Genomic DNA, 16566 nt, shown 5'->3' with positions numbered 1-16566 from the left:
CTGGCGGCATTTCATTTCGGGAGGTGGGGTTGTGGGGTTGTGTTTGCGAACTCATTTTAGGCCACAACAAGCTCAATGCAGAAGAGGAACAAAAGGCTCGATGATTTAAACACAGTTTGTTTTACGAAGTTGGAGGTGGAAGAGCTGAAGGTTGTGAATGTCACCAGCCAGACCGTATTCAGAACCATGTCTGAGGATTTAGCAATCTTCCAAACAACACTTTGACAAGCGCTCTTCCAAAGGAGCGTCGATCGAAAACCAATCGAGGCGCAATAACATTTTAATCGATGGAATTGAGGATGTAAAGAGAAACTTGGCATGACCCAGAAGTCTCCTGGCAGATCAACTCAAACTGGATCCTAAACTCATTGAGATGGAGAGGGTGAATAGGAATGGCACTTTCTTCCCTGATGAACGGCCCAGCTGTGGTGAAACTTTTCAGGTTTAAAGACGAGGAGGAGATTTTCAGGAGAGCCAAGTGCATGAAGGGAATCAAGATCTTCATCAGTGAAGACTTCTCCAAAAGAAATGACTAATTGAAGAATGAAAGAAAGGCAACATCGCATAGCTGAAGGTTGATCAGCTGGTCGTTCACCCCCCTCCGAAGGCCTATGGCAAGTGACTCACCTATAGTCCACTGATTTCACACACACATTTACTCTACTTTGTTCATGTGTTTCACCTAAACTGGTGACCAAAAACACACATTGCTCTAAATGTCATAACTCTGATGTCTTCAGTGGTGTTATGTGGACTGTGTCAATGTGTCAATTCCATAGGAAGTGCACCCCTATTGATATAACTAACACAAATGTATGGTTGTATTGGACATGTGAGGCATACACTTCTATGTTTCTGTTCCACTCTCCGGATGATTCCCACTCTGTATCTCTCTTAGTTAGGCAGGATATCAACCCTGATGACATGGTCTTCAACCCGTTAGATATTTTAATGAATTCATGAAGTGAACAATACTTAGAATGATTGTTGATCCAGATTCAAGTTTCCTGAAATTGACCAGAGACGAGTATCATTTGTGATTACTATAATGTTAAACTGCTATACAGGTTGTTCCAAACGCTTATCTAATTCATTCCAAGACAAGCTTATTTTCTACTTTTTTAATTTGAACATTCGTAGTCTTTCTTCATTATCTGTCTTCTCTCAGTCATGAATGTTCCATTGTTGCCCTTCCAGAAACCTGGTTGACTGAAGAGAGAACCAGCCTTTATGACACGTCTCCGTGTCATACTGTTCACCGCTGTAGAACATCACGAGTGAGAGCAGTATGTCTGCTTACTCTTTTTTTTAACACATATTTCAATTCTGTATTTCACCACCGCTTTCCCTTGGTTAAATCATGTAAGAGAGCAGCAGAAGGGTTCTGGAAACCTTGTCTTACAACCGGTCTCGAGTAGTATAAAAAGTCTCACAAATCCCTCTGTCCTGAATTCTACAAATGTACTCACTTACTTTGGATATCCCCCCAAAATACTAACAAATTCCAAGTATAATATAAAGTTGACTTGGAAAATCATCAATCAACTGTAGACTGAAAAAAATACATCTGTCCCATATCAACGTATTGTTGGAAATAAGACCTATAGTCATCCTGGTGTTATTTCATGTTTTTTTTTTTTGTGAATGTGGGTTCCTCTCTGTCAAAGAAAATGGGTAACTAATGGAAATTCCTTGGATTACATTAAGGGACATTTCCCTACTCTGCTTGATCCTCCTGATGTATTGGAGGTGATGATGTTATGGAGGTGATGATGTTATGGAGGTGATGATGTTATGGAGGTGATGATGTAATGGAGGTGATGATGTTATGGAGGTGATGATGTAATGGAGGTGATGATGTAATGGAGGTGATGATGTAATGGAGGTGATGATGTTATGGAGGTGATGATGTAATGGAGGTGATGATGTTATGGAGGTGATGATGTTATGGAGGTGATGATGTTATGGAGGTGATGATGTTATGGAGGTGATGATGTAATGGAGGTGATGATGTAATGGAGGTGATGATGTTATGGAGGTGATGATGTTATGGAGGTGATGATGTAATGGAGGTGATGATGTTATGGAGGTGATGATGTTATGGAGGTGATGATGTAATGGAGGTGATGATGTTATGGAGGTGATGATGTTATGGAGGTGATGATGTTATGGAGGTGATGATGTAATGGAGGTGATGATGTTATGGAGGTGATGATGTTATGGAGGTGATGATGTAATGGAGGTGATGATGTTATGGAGGTGATGATGTAATGGAGGTGATGATGTAATGGATGTAATGATGTAATGGATGTAATGATGTAATGGATGTAATGATGTAATGGAGGTGATGATGTAATGGAGGTGATGATGTAATGGAGGTGATGATGTTATGGAGGTGATGATGTTATGGAGGTGATGTTATGGAGGTGATGATGTAATGGAGGTGATGATGTAATGGAGGTGATGATGTAATGGAGATGATGATGTTATGGAGGTGATGATGTAATGGAGGTGATGATGTAATGGAGGTGATGATGTAATGGAGGTGAAGAAGGTGATTGGTAACTTAAAGATATCAGCAGCAGGTCATGATGAGATTGGTGCCTCTTTTGTGAAATCAGTGTCTTCCTCGATTACTGAGCCTCTAACGTATATCTTCACCAAATCTATGCAAACTGGTACTGTTCCTAAAAATAAAATAAAAATTGCTAAAGTTGTCCCACTTTATAAATCTGGGGATCCAATATATTTTACAGATTATTGGCCAATATCTGTACTAAGAAAAAAAAAATGAAAAGAAAAAAATATTTTCTATTATGATCAACAATATGGATTTCGTAAAAACCGACTTCATAGATATGGCTCTTTTGCAACTTGTGGATCAAATCTTTACAGCCCTGAACAACAATGAATACGCTCTTGGCATCTTTCAGATTTAACCAAAGCGTTTGACACGGTTGATCATGAAATATTACTTTATAAATTGTATTATTATGGTTTTCATGATTATACATATAATTGGTTATATAGTTATGTTTATGATAGAGAACAATGTGTTTATGAAAACGGCTGTGCATCTACCAGAGCTAAGATATGATGTGGTGTCCCACAGGGTTGGATAATTGGACCTTTGTTTTTTTTTATATATATCTATGGCCTTGTTGCTGGGTCTTCTTCCGTACTTCCCATTCTCTTTGCTGATGATACCAATTAGATTTTCACACTTTTTATTCACAAATTAAAGAAGCCAACTCAGGCATTGCCAAATCTTCTCAATGGTTCCAGGTAAACAAATTATCTTTAAATGTAAATTCATTCTAATCACTAGTAATAATAAGAAATATTGTATACAAGAAAAATGGCGAGAATCTTAATTGGTGGGAATTAAATGGAACAAGTTCTATTTGATGAAAAGTTATCTGTAAAGATCATGTTCAATTTGTCTGCAGCACAGTGATGATATCTGTTGGTATCATCAGAAAGATGATCAGGCTTGCTTCCTAACTCAATACTATAGCTTAATTTACCCATATATTAGATACTGTATTATTGGCTGGGCCAGTACATATGCCTCCTACCTACACAAATTACTCATCATACAAAAAACATTTGCAAGACTAGTCACTAATTACCTGGCTCCATCTGCACCTTTGTTTAAGAAACTCAATATCTTGTCTCTTTACCACATTGATGTTCGGCAATTATGCACTTTCATCTACAAATACTCATACCGCCGAGACAGTTTACCTAAACCCTTCAATGGATTCTTCCAGGTTAATTTTGAAATCCATCTGATCAACACATACGATAACCTTTACCCTGCCCACTGCCGCACCTCACATAGTCAATTCTCTATCAGATACAGAGGTACCATACTCTGGAATTCATATCTTCACATCGCCAAAACAACATCATCATCATCATCTATCAATAACTTCAAGCAAAGACTGGGGGTCAGCCTGATTAACCAAACTACCCAGTAATCTCCTCCATGAATACTGGGGGTCAGCCTGATGAACCAAACTACCCAGTAATCTCCTCCGTGAAGACTGGGGGTTAGCCTGATGAACCAAACTACCCAGTAATCTCCTCCATGAAGACTGGGGGTCAGCCTGATGAACCAAACTACTCAGTAATCTCCTCCGTGAAGACTGGGGGTCAGCCTAATGAACCAAACTACTCAATAAATCTCATCCATGAAGTGTGGGGATCAGCCTGATTAACCAAACTACTCTCCTCCATATAGACTCTCCCACACTCACATGTACACACACATTTAACCAAAACAAATCTAATGTTTTTTCGGGATTACTGATCAATTAATTTATAATCAGTAGGTTGTGATATCTGTGTATTGTGTTTCTTTGTGGTGTGGGTTTTCATATAAGCCTCTGTATTGTGGTCTATCACCTGTTTTCTTTGGTGCAAATACATTTTACATTTTGGTGAAATTAAGGAAAGATGTCAGGGTTCTCGTGAAATCATTCATAGCCTCATTAAATAAAGGATTGTGTCTTGTGTGATAGGTGTGTGTGTATGTTTATTCAAATTAGCAACTGTTGCTAATCTATTCTAACAGTTTGAAATAAATCCTTTCCTGTTGACTTTGGCTTCCTGTCTGTAATGCTGGCGCTGACCTACCCAGTCATGTTTGCCAACATCTCCATTGCGAGAAATGAAATACTGCAAATTCTAATAACATTTTCACACTACTGAGACAATCCGAGATGAACCGAGCTGTACTGTGCTGCCTGTTACACAACCGTGCTGGAAAAGACCATGTGAACAGATCATGTCCAAGCCAGCACAGTATGTTCGGTTCATCCCAGGGCTGAGTCCATTTAGTCGAATTTAGTCGACTGGTCGATTGATTGGTCGATTGATTGGTCGATAGGCTGTAGGTTGACTGAGATCTTTTTAATCGAGCAGTGGCAAATATATTTTATATAGACACCTGTCTGAGTGACACCTGTCTGAGTTACACCTGTCTGAGTGACACCTGTCTGAGTTATGCCTGTCTGAGTGACACCTGTCTGAGTTACGCCTGTCTGAGTGACACCTGTCTGAGTGACACCTGTCTGAGTTACACCTGTCTGAGTGACACCTGTCTGAGTTACACCTGTCTGAGTGACACCTGTCTGAGTGGACTAATCCATTGTGAAAGCCTTGGGGATGGCACACCAGTATCACATGTACTGTTAATTACTATAATTTCTAATCTACAATGTTTGTATGGTTATGGTAATTTCTGTTAATCCATTCAATATATTATTACAGTCCCACCGTTGTCATTGTAGGAGTGGACATGTTGTTTGCACAGCGCACAACCTAGGCTACACTATTTAGTTTCCATTTACAAGTTGTCAATTTATTAATTGTCTTTTGTTTGAAGGCTCCTGTCATTCCTCATCTTATTACACATAGAACTAGGCCTAGGCTACCTGGCCTGTGTGCAAATGTAGGCCTATAAATGTTCCCATTTGGGGATTTGATACTGTTTCTGATTGTCGTAACTCACCATCTCTGTGGAGCTTCTCAAAGTCATTTTTTCTTCACCTCAAAAAGCAAGTAAAATAAGTATGTTTTTACATCCATTGAGAATGACAATAGTTCCTCAACGTAGCCTATTGGAAAAATCTTTCCAGCACTCTCCCTTTCGATAACCACTCAGCGTGAAAGGGGAAAAAATGTACTTCTCTGATCAGGTGGAAATGTCATAAAAAAAAAAGGCCTAGCTGATTACATTTTATCCCTTGAGCAAATAGCCTACAGCTAATAGTTGATACGTTGTCTCAAATGCCTTGCAGACAGGCCATGCATAGCCAACGTGATTTACAGGATATGTATTTTTATCAAGATGTTTTCTAACTGTGGGCTGCAATGTTTTTATTGCTTTTAGACTTGTATCATTTTAATTTAGAGATACTTTTGATTAATCACATGACATTGATTTTGAGATATGAACATTTTATTAGGAATTAAATTAAACTGTTCCACGAAAAAAAAAGCTAATGAAGATCAGTAGAAATGGTAGGATAACTAGCATGCAGATCAGTAGAAATGGTAGGATAACTAGCATGCAGATCAGTAGAAATGGTAGGATAACTAGCATGCAGATCAGTAGAAATGGTAGGATAACTAGCATGCAGATCAGTAGAAATGGTAGGATAACTAGCATGCAGATCAGTAGAAATGGTAGGATAACTAGCATGCAGATCAGTAGAAATGGTAGGATAACTAGCATGCAGATCAGTAGAAATGGTAGGATAACTAGCATGCAGATCAGTAGAAATGGTAGGATAACTAGCATGCAGATCAGTAGAAATGGTAGGATAACTAGCAGGCAGATCAGTAGAAATGGTAGGATAACTAGCATGCAGATCAGTAGAAATGGTAGGATAACTAGCATGCAGATCAGTAGAAATGGTAGGATAACTAGCATGCAGATCAGTAGAAATGGTAGGATAACTAGCATGCAGATCAGTAGAAATGGTAGGATTACTAGCATGCAGATCAGTAGAAATGGTAGGCTAACTAGCATGCAGATCAGTAGAAATGGTAGGATACCTGGCATGCAGATCAGTAGAAATGGTAGGATAACTAGCATGCAGATCAGTAGAAATGGTAGGATAACTAGCATGCAGATCAGTAGAAATGGTAGGATAACTAGCATGCAGATCAGTAGAAATGGTAGGATAACTAGCATGCAGATCAGTAGAAATGGTAGGATACCTAGCATGCAGATCAGTAGAAATGGTAGGATAACTAGCATGCAGATCAGTAGAAATGGTAGGATAACCAGCATGCAGATCAGTAGAAATGGTAGGATAACTAGCATGCAGATCAGTAGAAATGGTAGGATAACTAGCATGCAGATCAGTAGAAATGGTAGGATAACTAGCATGCAGATCAGTAGAAATGGTAGGATAACTAGCATGCAGATCAGTAGAAATGGTAGGATAACTTGCATGCAGATCAGTAGAAATGGTAGGATAACTAGCATGCAGATCAGTAGAAATGGTAGGATAACTAGCATGCAGATCAGTAGAAATGGTAGGATAACTAGCATGCAGATCAGTAGAAATGGTAGGATAACTCAGCACTCCAAATGGAAATGGTAGGATAACTCAGCACTCCAAATGGAAATGGTAGGATAACTCAGCACTCCAAATGGAAATGGTAGGATAACTCAGCACTCCAAATGGAAATGGTAGGATAACTCGGCACTCCAAATGGAAATGGTAGGATAGCTCAGCACTCCAAATGGAAATGGTAGGATAACTCGGCACTCCAAATGGTAGGATAACTCGGCACTCCAAATGGAAATGGTAGGATAACTCGGCACTCCAAATGGAAATGGTAGGATAACTCAGCACTCCAAATGGTAGGATAACTCGGCACTCCAAATGGAAATGGTAGGATAACTCAGCACTCCAAATGGTAGGATAACTCAGCACTCCAAATGGAAATGGTAGGATAACTCAGCACTCCAAATGGAAATGGTAGGATAACTCGGCACTCCAAATGGAAATGGTAGGATAACTCAGCACTCCAAATGGAAATGGTAGGATAACTCAGCACTCCAAATGGAAATGGTAGGATAACTCGGCACTCCAAATGGAAATGGTAGGATAACTCGGCACTCCAAATGGAAAAGGTAGGATAACTCAGCACTCCAAATGGAAATGGTAGGATAGCTCAGCACTCCAAATGGTAGGATAACTCAGCACTCCAAATGGAAATGGTAGGATAACTCAGCACTCCAAATGGAAATGGTAGGATAACTCAGCACTCCAAATGGAAATGGTAGGATAACTCAGCACTCCAAATGGTAGGATAACTCAGCACTCCAAATGGAAATGGTAGGATAACTCAGCACTCCAAATGGTAGGATAACTCGGCACTCCAAATGGAAATGGTAGGATAACTCAGCACTCCAAATGGAAATGGTAGGATAACTCAGCACTCCAAATTGTAGGATAACTCAGCACTCCAAATGGTAGGATAACTCAGCACTCCAAATGGAAATGGTAGGATAACTCAGCACTCCAAATGGTAGGATAACTCTGCACTCCAAATGGAAATGGTAGGATAACTCAGCACTCCAAATGGAAATGGTAGGATAACTCGACACTCCAAATGGAAAAGGTTGCCGACCGCTAGCCTATTACTTATTCCGGGCAACTTCAGGAGCGTAATGGCAGAACCTGTGGAAACCAGCAGCAGCAGGCAGCGGGAGGAGGAGGAGGGTCGAGTAGGGAACAGGTTTTTTCTTCTGATTAGGCTATATTGATCTCTGGCTCCCTCTTTAGTAATTTGTGTGTCTTCATTTTTAATTGCAGTGCTTAAAGCATCAGGCGGGGTATCCTACATATATTTGATTTAATTCAAACACATAGTGTCTATATATGGAGAAATGCATGTTTTAAAATTTCAACCAATCGATTGGTCGAAAGAACAGATTACTCTCAGTCGACCAAGACAGCCCTAGTTCAGCCATGTAGTATGAATCAGGTTTAATTTAAACCTCCCCAGGTTCTCACTGTGTCCCTCCCTCTCTGTGTCTCTGTCACAGCGGCCCCCAGCACAGAAAACATGGCGCTCTACGTAGGCATCGTCATCGCTGTCATAATGTGTCTGGTCATCTCCGTCATCGTGGCGCTCTTCGTCTACCGGAAAACCCACCGGGACTTTGACTCTGACATCATCGACTCATCAGCCCTCAACGGAGGCTTCCAGTCGGTCAATATAAAGACGGCGCGCTCAGGTGAGTAGGATGTGGGGCGGTGACTAGGTCCTAGCTTAGCCTGGGTACCAGACCTGTTTGTGCCATTATTACAGTCCTTGCCACTCCTTGTCATATGCCAGTAGTGGAAGGATAGCACAAACAGGTCTGGTACCCAGGCTATTTCTAGCTGTGCTCTTATCATTGCATCTTTAGGCAATGGTTCAGTTTGGGATGTCTTTCCGGTAACACTTTATTTCATGACATATAGATTACCCATACTTACTAAGAAATGACATGTTATAGATTACCCATATTTACTAAGAAATGACATGTATAGATTACCCATATTTACTAAGAAATGACATGATATAGATTACCCATATTTACTAAGAAATGACATGTATAGATTACCCATATTTACTAAGAAATGACATGTATAGATTACCCATATTTACTAAGAAATGACATGATATAGATTACCCATATTTACTAAGAAATGACATGTATAGATTACCCATATTTACTAAGAAATGACATGGTATAGATTACCCATACTTACTAAGAAATGACATGGTATAGATTACCCATACTTACTAAGAAATGACATGGTATAGATTACCCATACTTACTAAGAAATGACATGTATAGATTACCCATACTTACTAAGAAATGACATGGTATAGATTACCCATACTTACTAAGAAATTACATTGTATAGATTACCCATATTTACTAAGAAATGACATGGTATAGATTACCCGTATTTACTAAGAAATGACATGGTATAGATTACCCGTATTTACTAAGAAATGACATGGTATAGATTACCCATACTTACTAAGAAATGACATGGTATAGGTTACACATACTTACTAAGAAATGACATGGTATAGATTACCCATACTTACTAAGAAATGACATGGTATAGATTACCCATACTTACTAAGAAATGACATGTATAGATTACCCATATTTACTAAGAAATGACATGGTATAGATTACCCATACTTACTAAGAAATGACATGGTATAGATTACCCATATTTACTAAGAAATGACATGGTATATATTACCCGTATTTACTAAGAAATGACATGGTATAGATTACCCATACTTACTAAGAAATGACATGGTATAGATTACCCATACTTACTAAGAAATGACATAGTATAGATTACCCATATTTACTAAGAAATGACATGGTATAGATTACCCATACTTACTAAGAAATGACATGGTATAGATTACCCATACTTACTAAGAAATGACATGGTATAGATTACCCATACTTACTAAGAAATGACATAGTATAGATTACCCATATTTACTAAGAAATGACATGGTATAGATTACCCATATTTACTAAGAAATGACATGGTATAGATTACCCGTATTTACTAAGAAATGACATGGTATATATTACCCGTATTTACTAAGAAATGACATGGTATAGATTACCCATACTTACTAAGAAATGACATGGTATAGATTACCCATACTTACTAAGAAATGACATGGTATAGATTACCCATACTTACTAAGAAATGACATGGTATAGATTACCCATACTTACTAAGAAATGACATGGTATAGATTACCCATACTTACTAAGAAATGACATGGTATAGATTACCCGTATTTACTAAGAAATGACATGGTATATATTACCCGTATTTACTAAGAAATGACATGGTATAGATTACCCATACTTACTAAGAAATGACATGGTATAGATTACCCATATTTACTAAGAAATGACATGGTATAGATTACCCATACTTACTAAGAAATGACATGGTATAGATTACCCATACTTACTAAGAAATGACATAGTATAGATTACCCATATTTACTAAGAAATGACATGGTATAGATTACCCATACTTACTAAGAAATGACATGGTATAGATTACCCATACTTACTAAGAAATGACATGGTATAGATTACCCATACTTACTAAGAAATGACATAGTATAGATTACCCATATTTACTAAGAAATGACATGGTATAGATTACCCATATTTACTAAGAAATGACATGGTATAGATTACCCGTATTTACTAAGAAATGACATGGTATATATTACCCGTATTTACTAAGAAATGACATGGTATAGATTACCCATACTTACTAAGAAATGACATGGTATAGATTACCCATACTTACTAAGAAATGACATGGTATAGATTACCCATACTTACTAAGAAATGACATGGTATAGATTACCCATACTTACTAAGAAATGACATGGTATAGATTACCCATACTTACTAAGAAATGACATGGTATAGATTACCCATACTTACTAAGAAATGACATGGTATAGATTACCCATACTTACTAAGAAATGACATGGTATAGATTACCCGTATTTACTAAGAAATTACATAGTAATATAAATGGTTATTACACTGCAGTGATGTAGTTAAATCACTAAACCTCCAGTCCGAGTCGAGTTCCAAGTCCCTAGTGTAAGTTACTTTCTAAATATAGTCCGTTACAGTTACTAGTTACCTGTCCAAAATTGTAGTCGGTAACGTAACTGTTGGATTACCTCAGTAACGTAATCTGATTACATTCAGTTACTTTTAGATTACAGCAGTTGCACCATTGGAAGACATAGCTGGGACTGTAGCCTACAAAAGCCCATTCCTACTCTTTTCCCGCGATTCATCAAACACATTTGGTGTGTCATCATAGTGGTCTCATTGAGTCGCTCAGGTGGAACAAATTTAAATTTGCACCTTTTTTTCCTTTCAATTCTCATTTGAATGTCATTGAGAAAACATCCTTTCTGAATTTAAAAGTAATCCTCGAAGTAATCAATCATAATCATTCAAAAATATCTGTTTTCTGTAACTGATATATATATTCTGATATATATTTATCTTGTAACGTAAACAGATTACAGTTGCCAGTTATTTGTTTTCCCTTACATGTAACAGATGACATGTTATCCGTTACTCCACAACCCTGCTCACAAGCTACTTGTCATAAGGCTAATTAGATAATACATGCTAGGTAACAGTTGCTGCTGCAGCTAGTATGTTGAATTATGCTAAATATATTTTTCTGACAACAAAGACATAACCGGTTGAGTCCATTCGCAAATCACCACTGGTCCGAGTCGGCGTCACGAGTCGTGGAAGTCTTGACTTGAGTCTGAATCAAGTCTGAGTCCTGTACTCGAGTACTACAACACTGTTACACTGTATGAATTACATATGGAGGGGGGGTCATTAAATCAACCACAAAAAGCACCATTTGGTACTAGGTAGTTACCAATTGTGAGCAGAAGTGTTTGAAGCCAAAATGTCCTATGAGACACCAGGTGACGGCTAGTGAAGACAGTACAGTAACATAAAGTGCTATAATTCTACAGACAGAGTGATATGGAGTAACACAGTGTGTTTCAGTATGTTAATAAGAATATGAATTGCTAGTTAACTGCTCATTTAATCTAGATATACACTAATGTAACATAATTAATATCCATGATTTAATCATGGCTGTAATCGTTATCTTAGTTAGCTCTTTTTGTAGAGTAAAACATGTGATGAGTGGTGCTAAGAGTGTAGAAATTGTTTATCTGATCCAGTATACATACTTTATCCTTAGCCTCCCGGAGAAAGTCAAATACTTCCTTCTCCTCTTATCATGGCTTTCTGTTTCCCTGATAACATCAAGATGTTTCCCTCTCCAGCCCAGATACTCAACGTTAGTCATTTCTGATAGACTTTCCTCTTTCCTTCCATCCTGTTGAGGGACGGCACATGCCATAGAAATGGCCCCAAAGCACCTCCGACCACAGCCATTTCTCCTGTTGGTGTACAGTCAATATGACCGCCGCACCGGTCCACCAACCACATAGCATTATCTTGAAAGGTAATGTCCATTCTAGCAAATCTATTTCTATGGTACAGACTTCCTGATGCTCCAGTACTGTAGCTATGCCACAACCATCCAAGTTTTCCTCTGCCATTGCAGACAACACACAATAACACCAAACCTCACCGGTACAGACAACACACAATAACACCAAACCTCATCGGTACAGACAACACGTGATAACACCAAACCTCATCGGTACAGACAACACACAATAACACCAAATCTCACCAGTATAGAGAACACGTGATAACACCAGACCTCACCGGTACAGACAACACACAATAACACCAGACCTCACCGGTACAGACAACACACAATAACACCAAACCTCACCGGTACAGACAACACACAATAACACCAGACCTCACCGGTACAGACAACACACAATAACACCAAACCTCACCGGTACAGACAACACACAATAACACCAGACCTCACCGGTATAGACAACACACAATAACACCAGACCTCACCGGTACAGACAACACACAATAACACCAAACCTCACCGGTATAGACAACACACAATAACACCAGACCTCACCGGTACAGACAACACACAATAACATCAGACCTCACCGGTACAGACAACACACAATAACACCAGACCTCACCGGTACAAATCAAATCAAATCAAATTTATTTATATAGCCCTTCGTACATCAGCTGATATCTCAAAGTGCTGTACAGAAACCCAGCCTAAAACCCCAAACAGCAAGCAATGCAGGTGTAGAAGCACGGTGGCTAGGAAAAACTCCCTAGAAAGGCCAATACCTAGGAAGAAACCTAGAGAGGAACCAGGCTATGTGGGGTGGCCAGTCCTCTTCTGGCTGTGCCGGGTGGAGATTATAACAGAACATGGCCAAGATGTTCAAATGTTCATAAATGACCAGCATGGTCGAATAATAATAAGGCAGAACAGTTGAAACTGGAGCAGCAGCACAGTCAGGTGGAAGTTGAAACTGGAGCAGCAGCATGGCCAGGTGGACTGGGGACAGCAAGGAGTCATCATGTCAGGTAGTCCTGGGGCATGGTCCTAGGGCTCAGGTCAGTTGAAACTGGAACAGCAGCATGGCCAGGTGGACTGGGGACAGCAAGGAGTCATCATGTCAGGTAGTCCTGGTACAGTCCTGGTACAGACAACACACAATAACACCAGACCTCACCGGTACAGACAACACACAATAACACCAAACCTCACCGGTACAGACAACACACAATAACACCAAACCTCACCGGTACAGACAACACGTGATAACACCAGACCTCACCGGTACAGACAACACACAATAACACCAGACCTCACCGGTATAGAGAACACGTGATAACACCAGACCTCACCGGTATAGAGAACACGTGATAACACCAGACCTCACCGGTAGTGACCTTCATCAGCGTGACAGGCAATTCTCATTAGATCAGGATTTAAAAGATGTCGGAGACCAACCATGCAGCTTTGTGTTATTAATCCCAGACTCCCCCTCACCCTCCCACTGGTCTAAAGGTGGCCTTTACGTCTAGACTGAGGCATCTGTAGTCCACCGCTGTGAACTTTCCCTGCTGGTTGCCTGCCTGGTCTCTTACGGTGAGAGAAGAAGAAGACAGAGGCCGGATTAACATTCAAATCAGAGTGTGAATGAAAAGTGGAGATCTGAGATGGAATGCAATTTGGTCGTCAGCGTATTGTGTGTGTGTGTGTTTGAGCGCCGGGTGACATTTCATCAGCAGACCATCAGGATGTCAATCCGCTAGTGAAGGCTCATCTCAGGTTAATATTAATAAAGAATTCCGTTTTCGCCTTCCTCTTCCATCAAGCTTTTGGCAGTCTGTTGCCTGTTAATTACATTTCAGTGGGTGTGAATTGGCGGAAAGATGAGCTGGCTGGAAGAGTACAGAGACAGAGTGATAGTGAAGAAGAGGACAGAGACAGAGTGATGGGGAAGAAGAGGACAGAGACAGAGTGATGGTGAAGAAGAGGACATGAGGGAGGGATATTGAGGGAGGAAATGAGGGAGGAACGAGAGAGGGAGGAAGGAAACAAGGGAGGAGGTAAGGGGAGAGAGGAAGGGAGGGGAGGGATGGTGAGGGAGAGAGGAGAGTAAGGGAGGGAGGAGGGGAGGGATTGTGAGGGAGGAGAGGGATGGTGAGTGAGGAGAGTAAGGGAGAGAGGAGGTGAGGGCTGGTGAGGGAAGAGAGTAAGGGAGGGAGGAGTGGAGTGGAGTGGAGTGGAGGGATGGTGAGGGAGGGAGGGAGGGATGGTGAGTGAGGAGGGTAAGGGAGGGAGGAGGAGAGGGCTGGTGAGGGAAGGATGGTGAGGGAGGGGTGGTGAGGAAGGAGAGTAAGAGAGGGAGGAGGGGAGAGATGGTGAGGGTCAGATCGGTGTGCAGGGTTTCACAAACAAACTAAAGTAGTGGACGAGCTCCTACTGTGGATGGAAACAGGATTATTAGCTTGTACGTCCCAAATGGCACCCTATTCCCTATGCAGTGCACTACTTTTCACCAGGGTCCATATGGAAGCAGTGCACTACATAGGGAATAGGGTGCTATTTGGTATATTACCAGCGTCTTTTGTCCGTATCTTGCCAAAGATGATGGATGGAACCATACACTAACAGACTCAGACAAAGGAATTGATGTTTAACGAATGTTCAGGTATGATGAGATCATACCTGGTTTCGAATGCTTTCAGCTTTTCATCAAGTCTCTGTAGTGCCTCATGGTCGGAGTTTGCACCTTTGGGACAATTCCATTGGTTCCACTGAGTTAGGAAATCTCATTCAAGAGCAACTATTGTATTTCAATGAAAACAAATATGTTGAACCTGCATGTTTGTTCCATATACTGTACCACAGGTGAGGTAGATAAATGATGGAAGCCCTCTTATGGATATACTGTACCACAGGTGAGGTAGATAAATTATGCCCTCTTATGGATATACAGTACCACAGGTGAGGTAGATATATGATGCCCTCTTATGGATATACGGTACCACAGGTGAGGTAGATAAATGATGGAAGCACTCTTATGGATATACTGTACCACAGGTGAGGTAGATAAATTATGCCCTCTTATGGATATACTGTACCACAGGTGAGGTAGATAAATGATGCCCTCTTATGGAGGCTCTGCTTTTTCCGGTTTAACGGTGTATGGTGAAGTTGCCCCTAGACACTGATCTTAGGTCCGTTTTGCATTTTCACCGCTAAATCAAATCAAATCAAATGTTATTTGTCACATGCGCCGAATACAACAGGTGGAGTAGACCTTACAGTGAAATGCTGAATACAACAGGTGTAGTAGACCTTACAGTGAAATGCTGAATACAACAGGTGTAGTAGACCTTACAGTGAAATGCTGAATACAACAGGTGTAGTAGACCTTACAGTGAAATGCTGAATACAACAGGTGTAGTAGACCTTACAGTGAAATGCTGAATACAACAGGTGTAGTAGACCTTACAGTGAAATGCTGAATACAACAGGTGTAGTAGACCTTACAGTGAAATGCTGAATACAACAGGTGTAGTAGACCTCACAGTGAAATGCTTACTTACAAGCCCATAACCAACAACGCAGTTTTAAGAAAATACCTATAAAAAAAGTAAGAGATAAGAATAACAAATAATTAAAGAGCAGCAGTAAATAACAATAGCGAGGCGAAATACAGGGTTACTGGTACAGAGTCAATGTGGAGGCTATATACAGAGGGTACCGGTACAGAGTCAATGTGGAGGCTATATAGAGGGGGTACCGGTACAGAGTCAATGTGGAGGCTATATAGAGGGGGTACCGGTACAGAGTCAATGTGGAGGCTATATAGAGGGGGTACCGGTACAGAGTCAATGTGGAGGCTATATAGAGGGGGTACCGGTACAGAGTCAATGTGGAGGCTATATACAGGGGGTACCGGTACAGAGTCAGTATGTGGGGGCTATATACAGGGGGT

At 40.2% G+C, this 16566-nt stretch overlaps 1 protein-coding gene across 2 annotated transcripts in view; it reads left to right on the top strand.

Annotated features, from left to right (window-relative positions):
• unc5ca (unc-5 netrin receptor Ca) overlaps nt 1-16566 on the top strand; it is a 326512-nt gene that overhangs the window by 262802 nt on the left and 47144 nt on the right. For both annotated transcript variants that reach the window (XM_031817173.1, XM_031817172.1), the window contains one exon: nt 8576-8767. In XM_031817173.1, the coding sequence (XP_031673033.1) occupies nt 8576-8767 (192 nt within the window). The remainder of the gene's footprint in view (nt 1-8575; nt 8768-16566) is intronic.

Source organism: Oncorhynchus kisutch, linkage group LG3 (genome assembly GCF_002021735.2).
Source record: "Oncorhynchus kisutch isolate 150728-3 linkage group LG3, Okis_V2, whole genome shotgun sequence".
Taxonomy (NCBI): Eukaryota; Metazoa; Chordata; class Actinopteri; order Salmoniformes; family Salmonidae; genus Oncorhynchus; species Oncorhynchus kisutch.
Note: the sequence above shows the minus strand (reverse complement) of the source record. Positions and strands in the feature narration are given on the sequence as shown.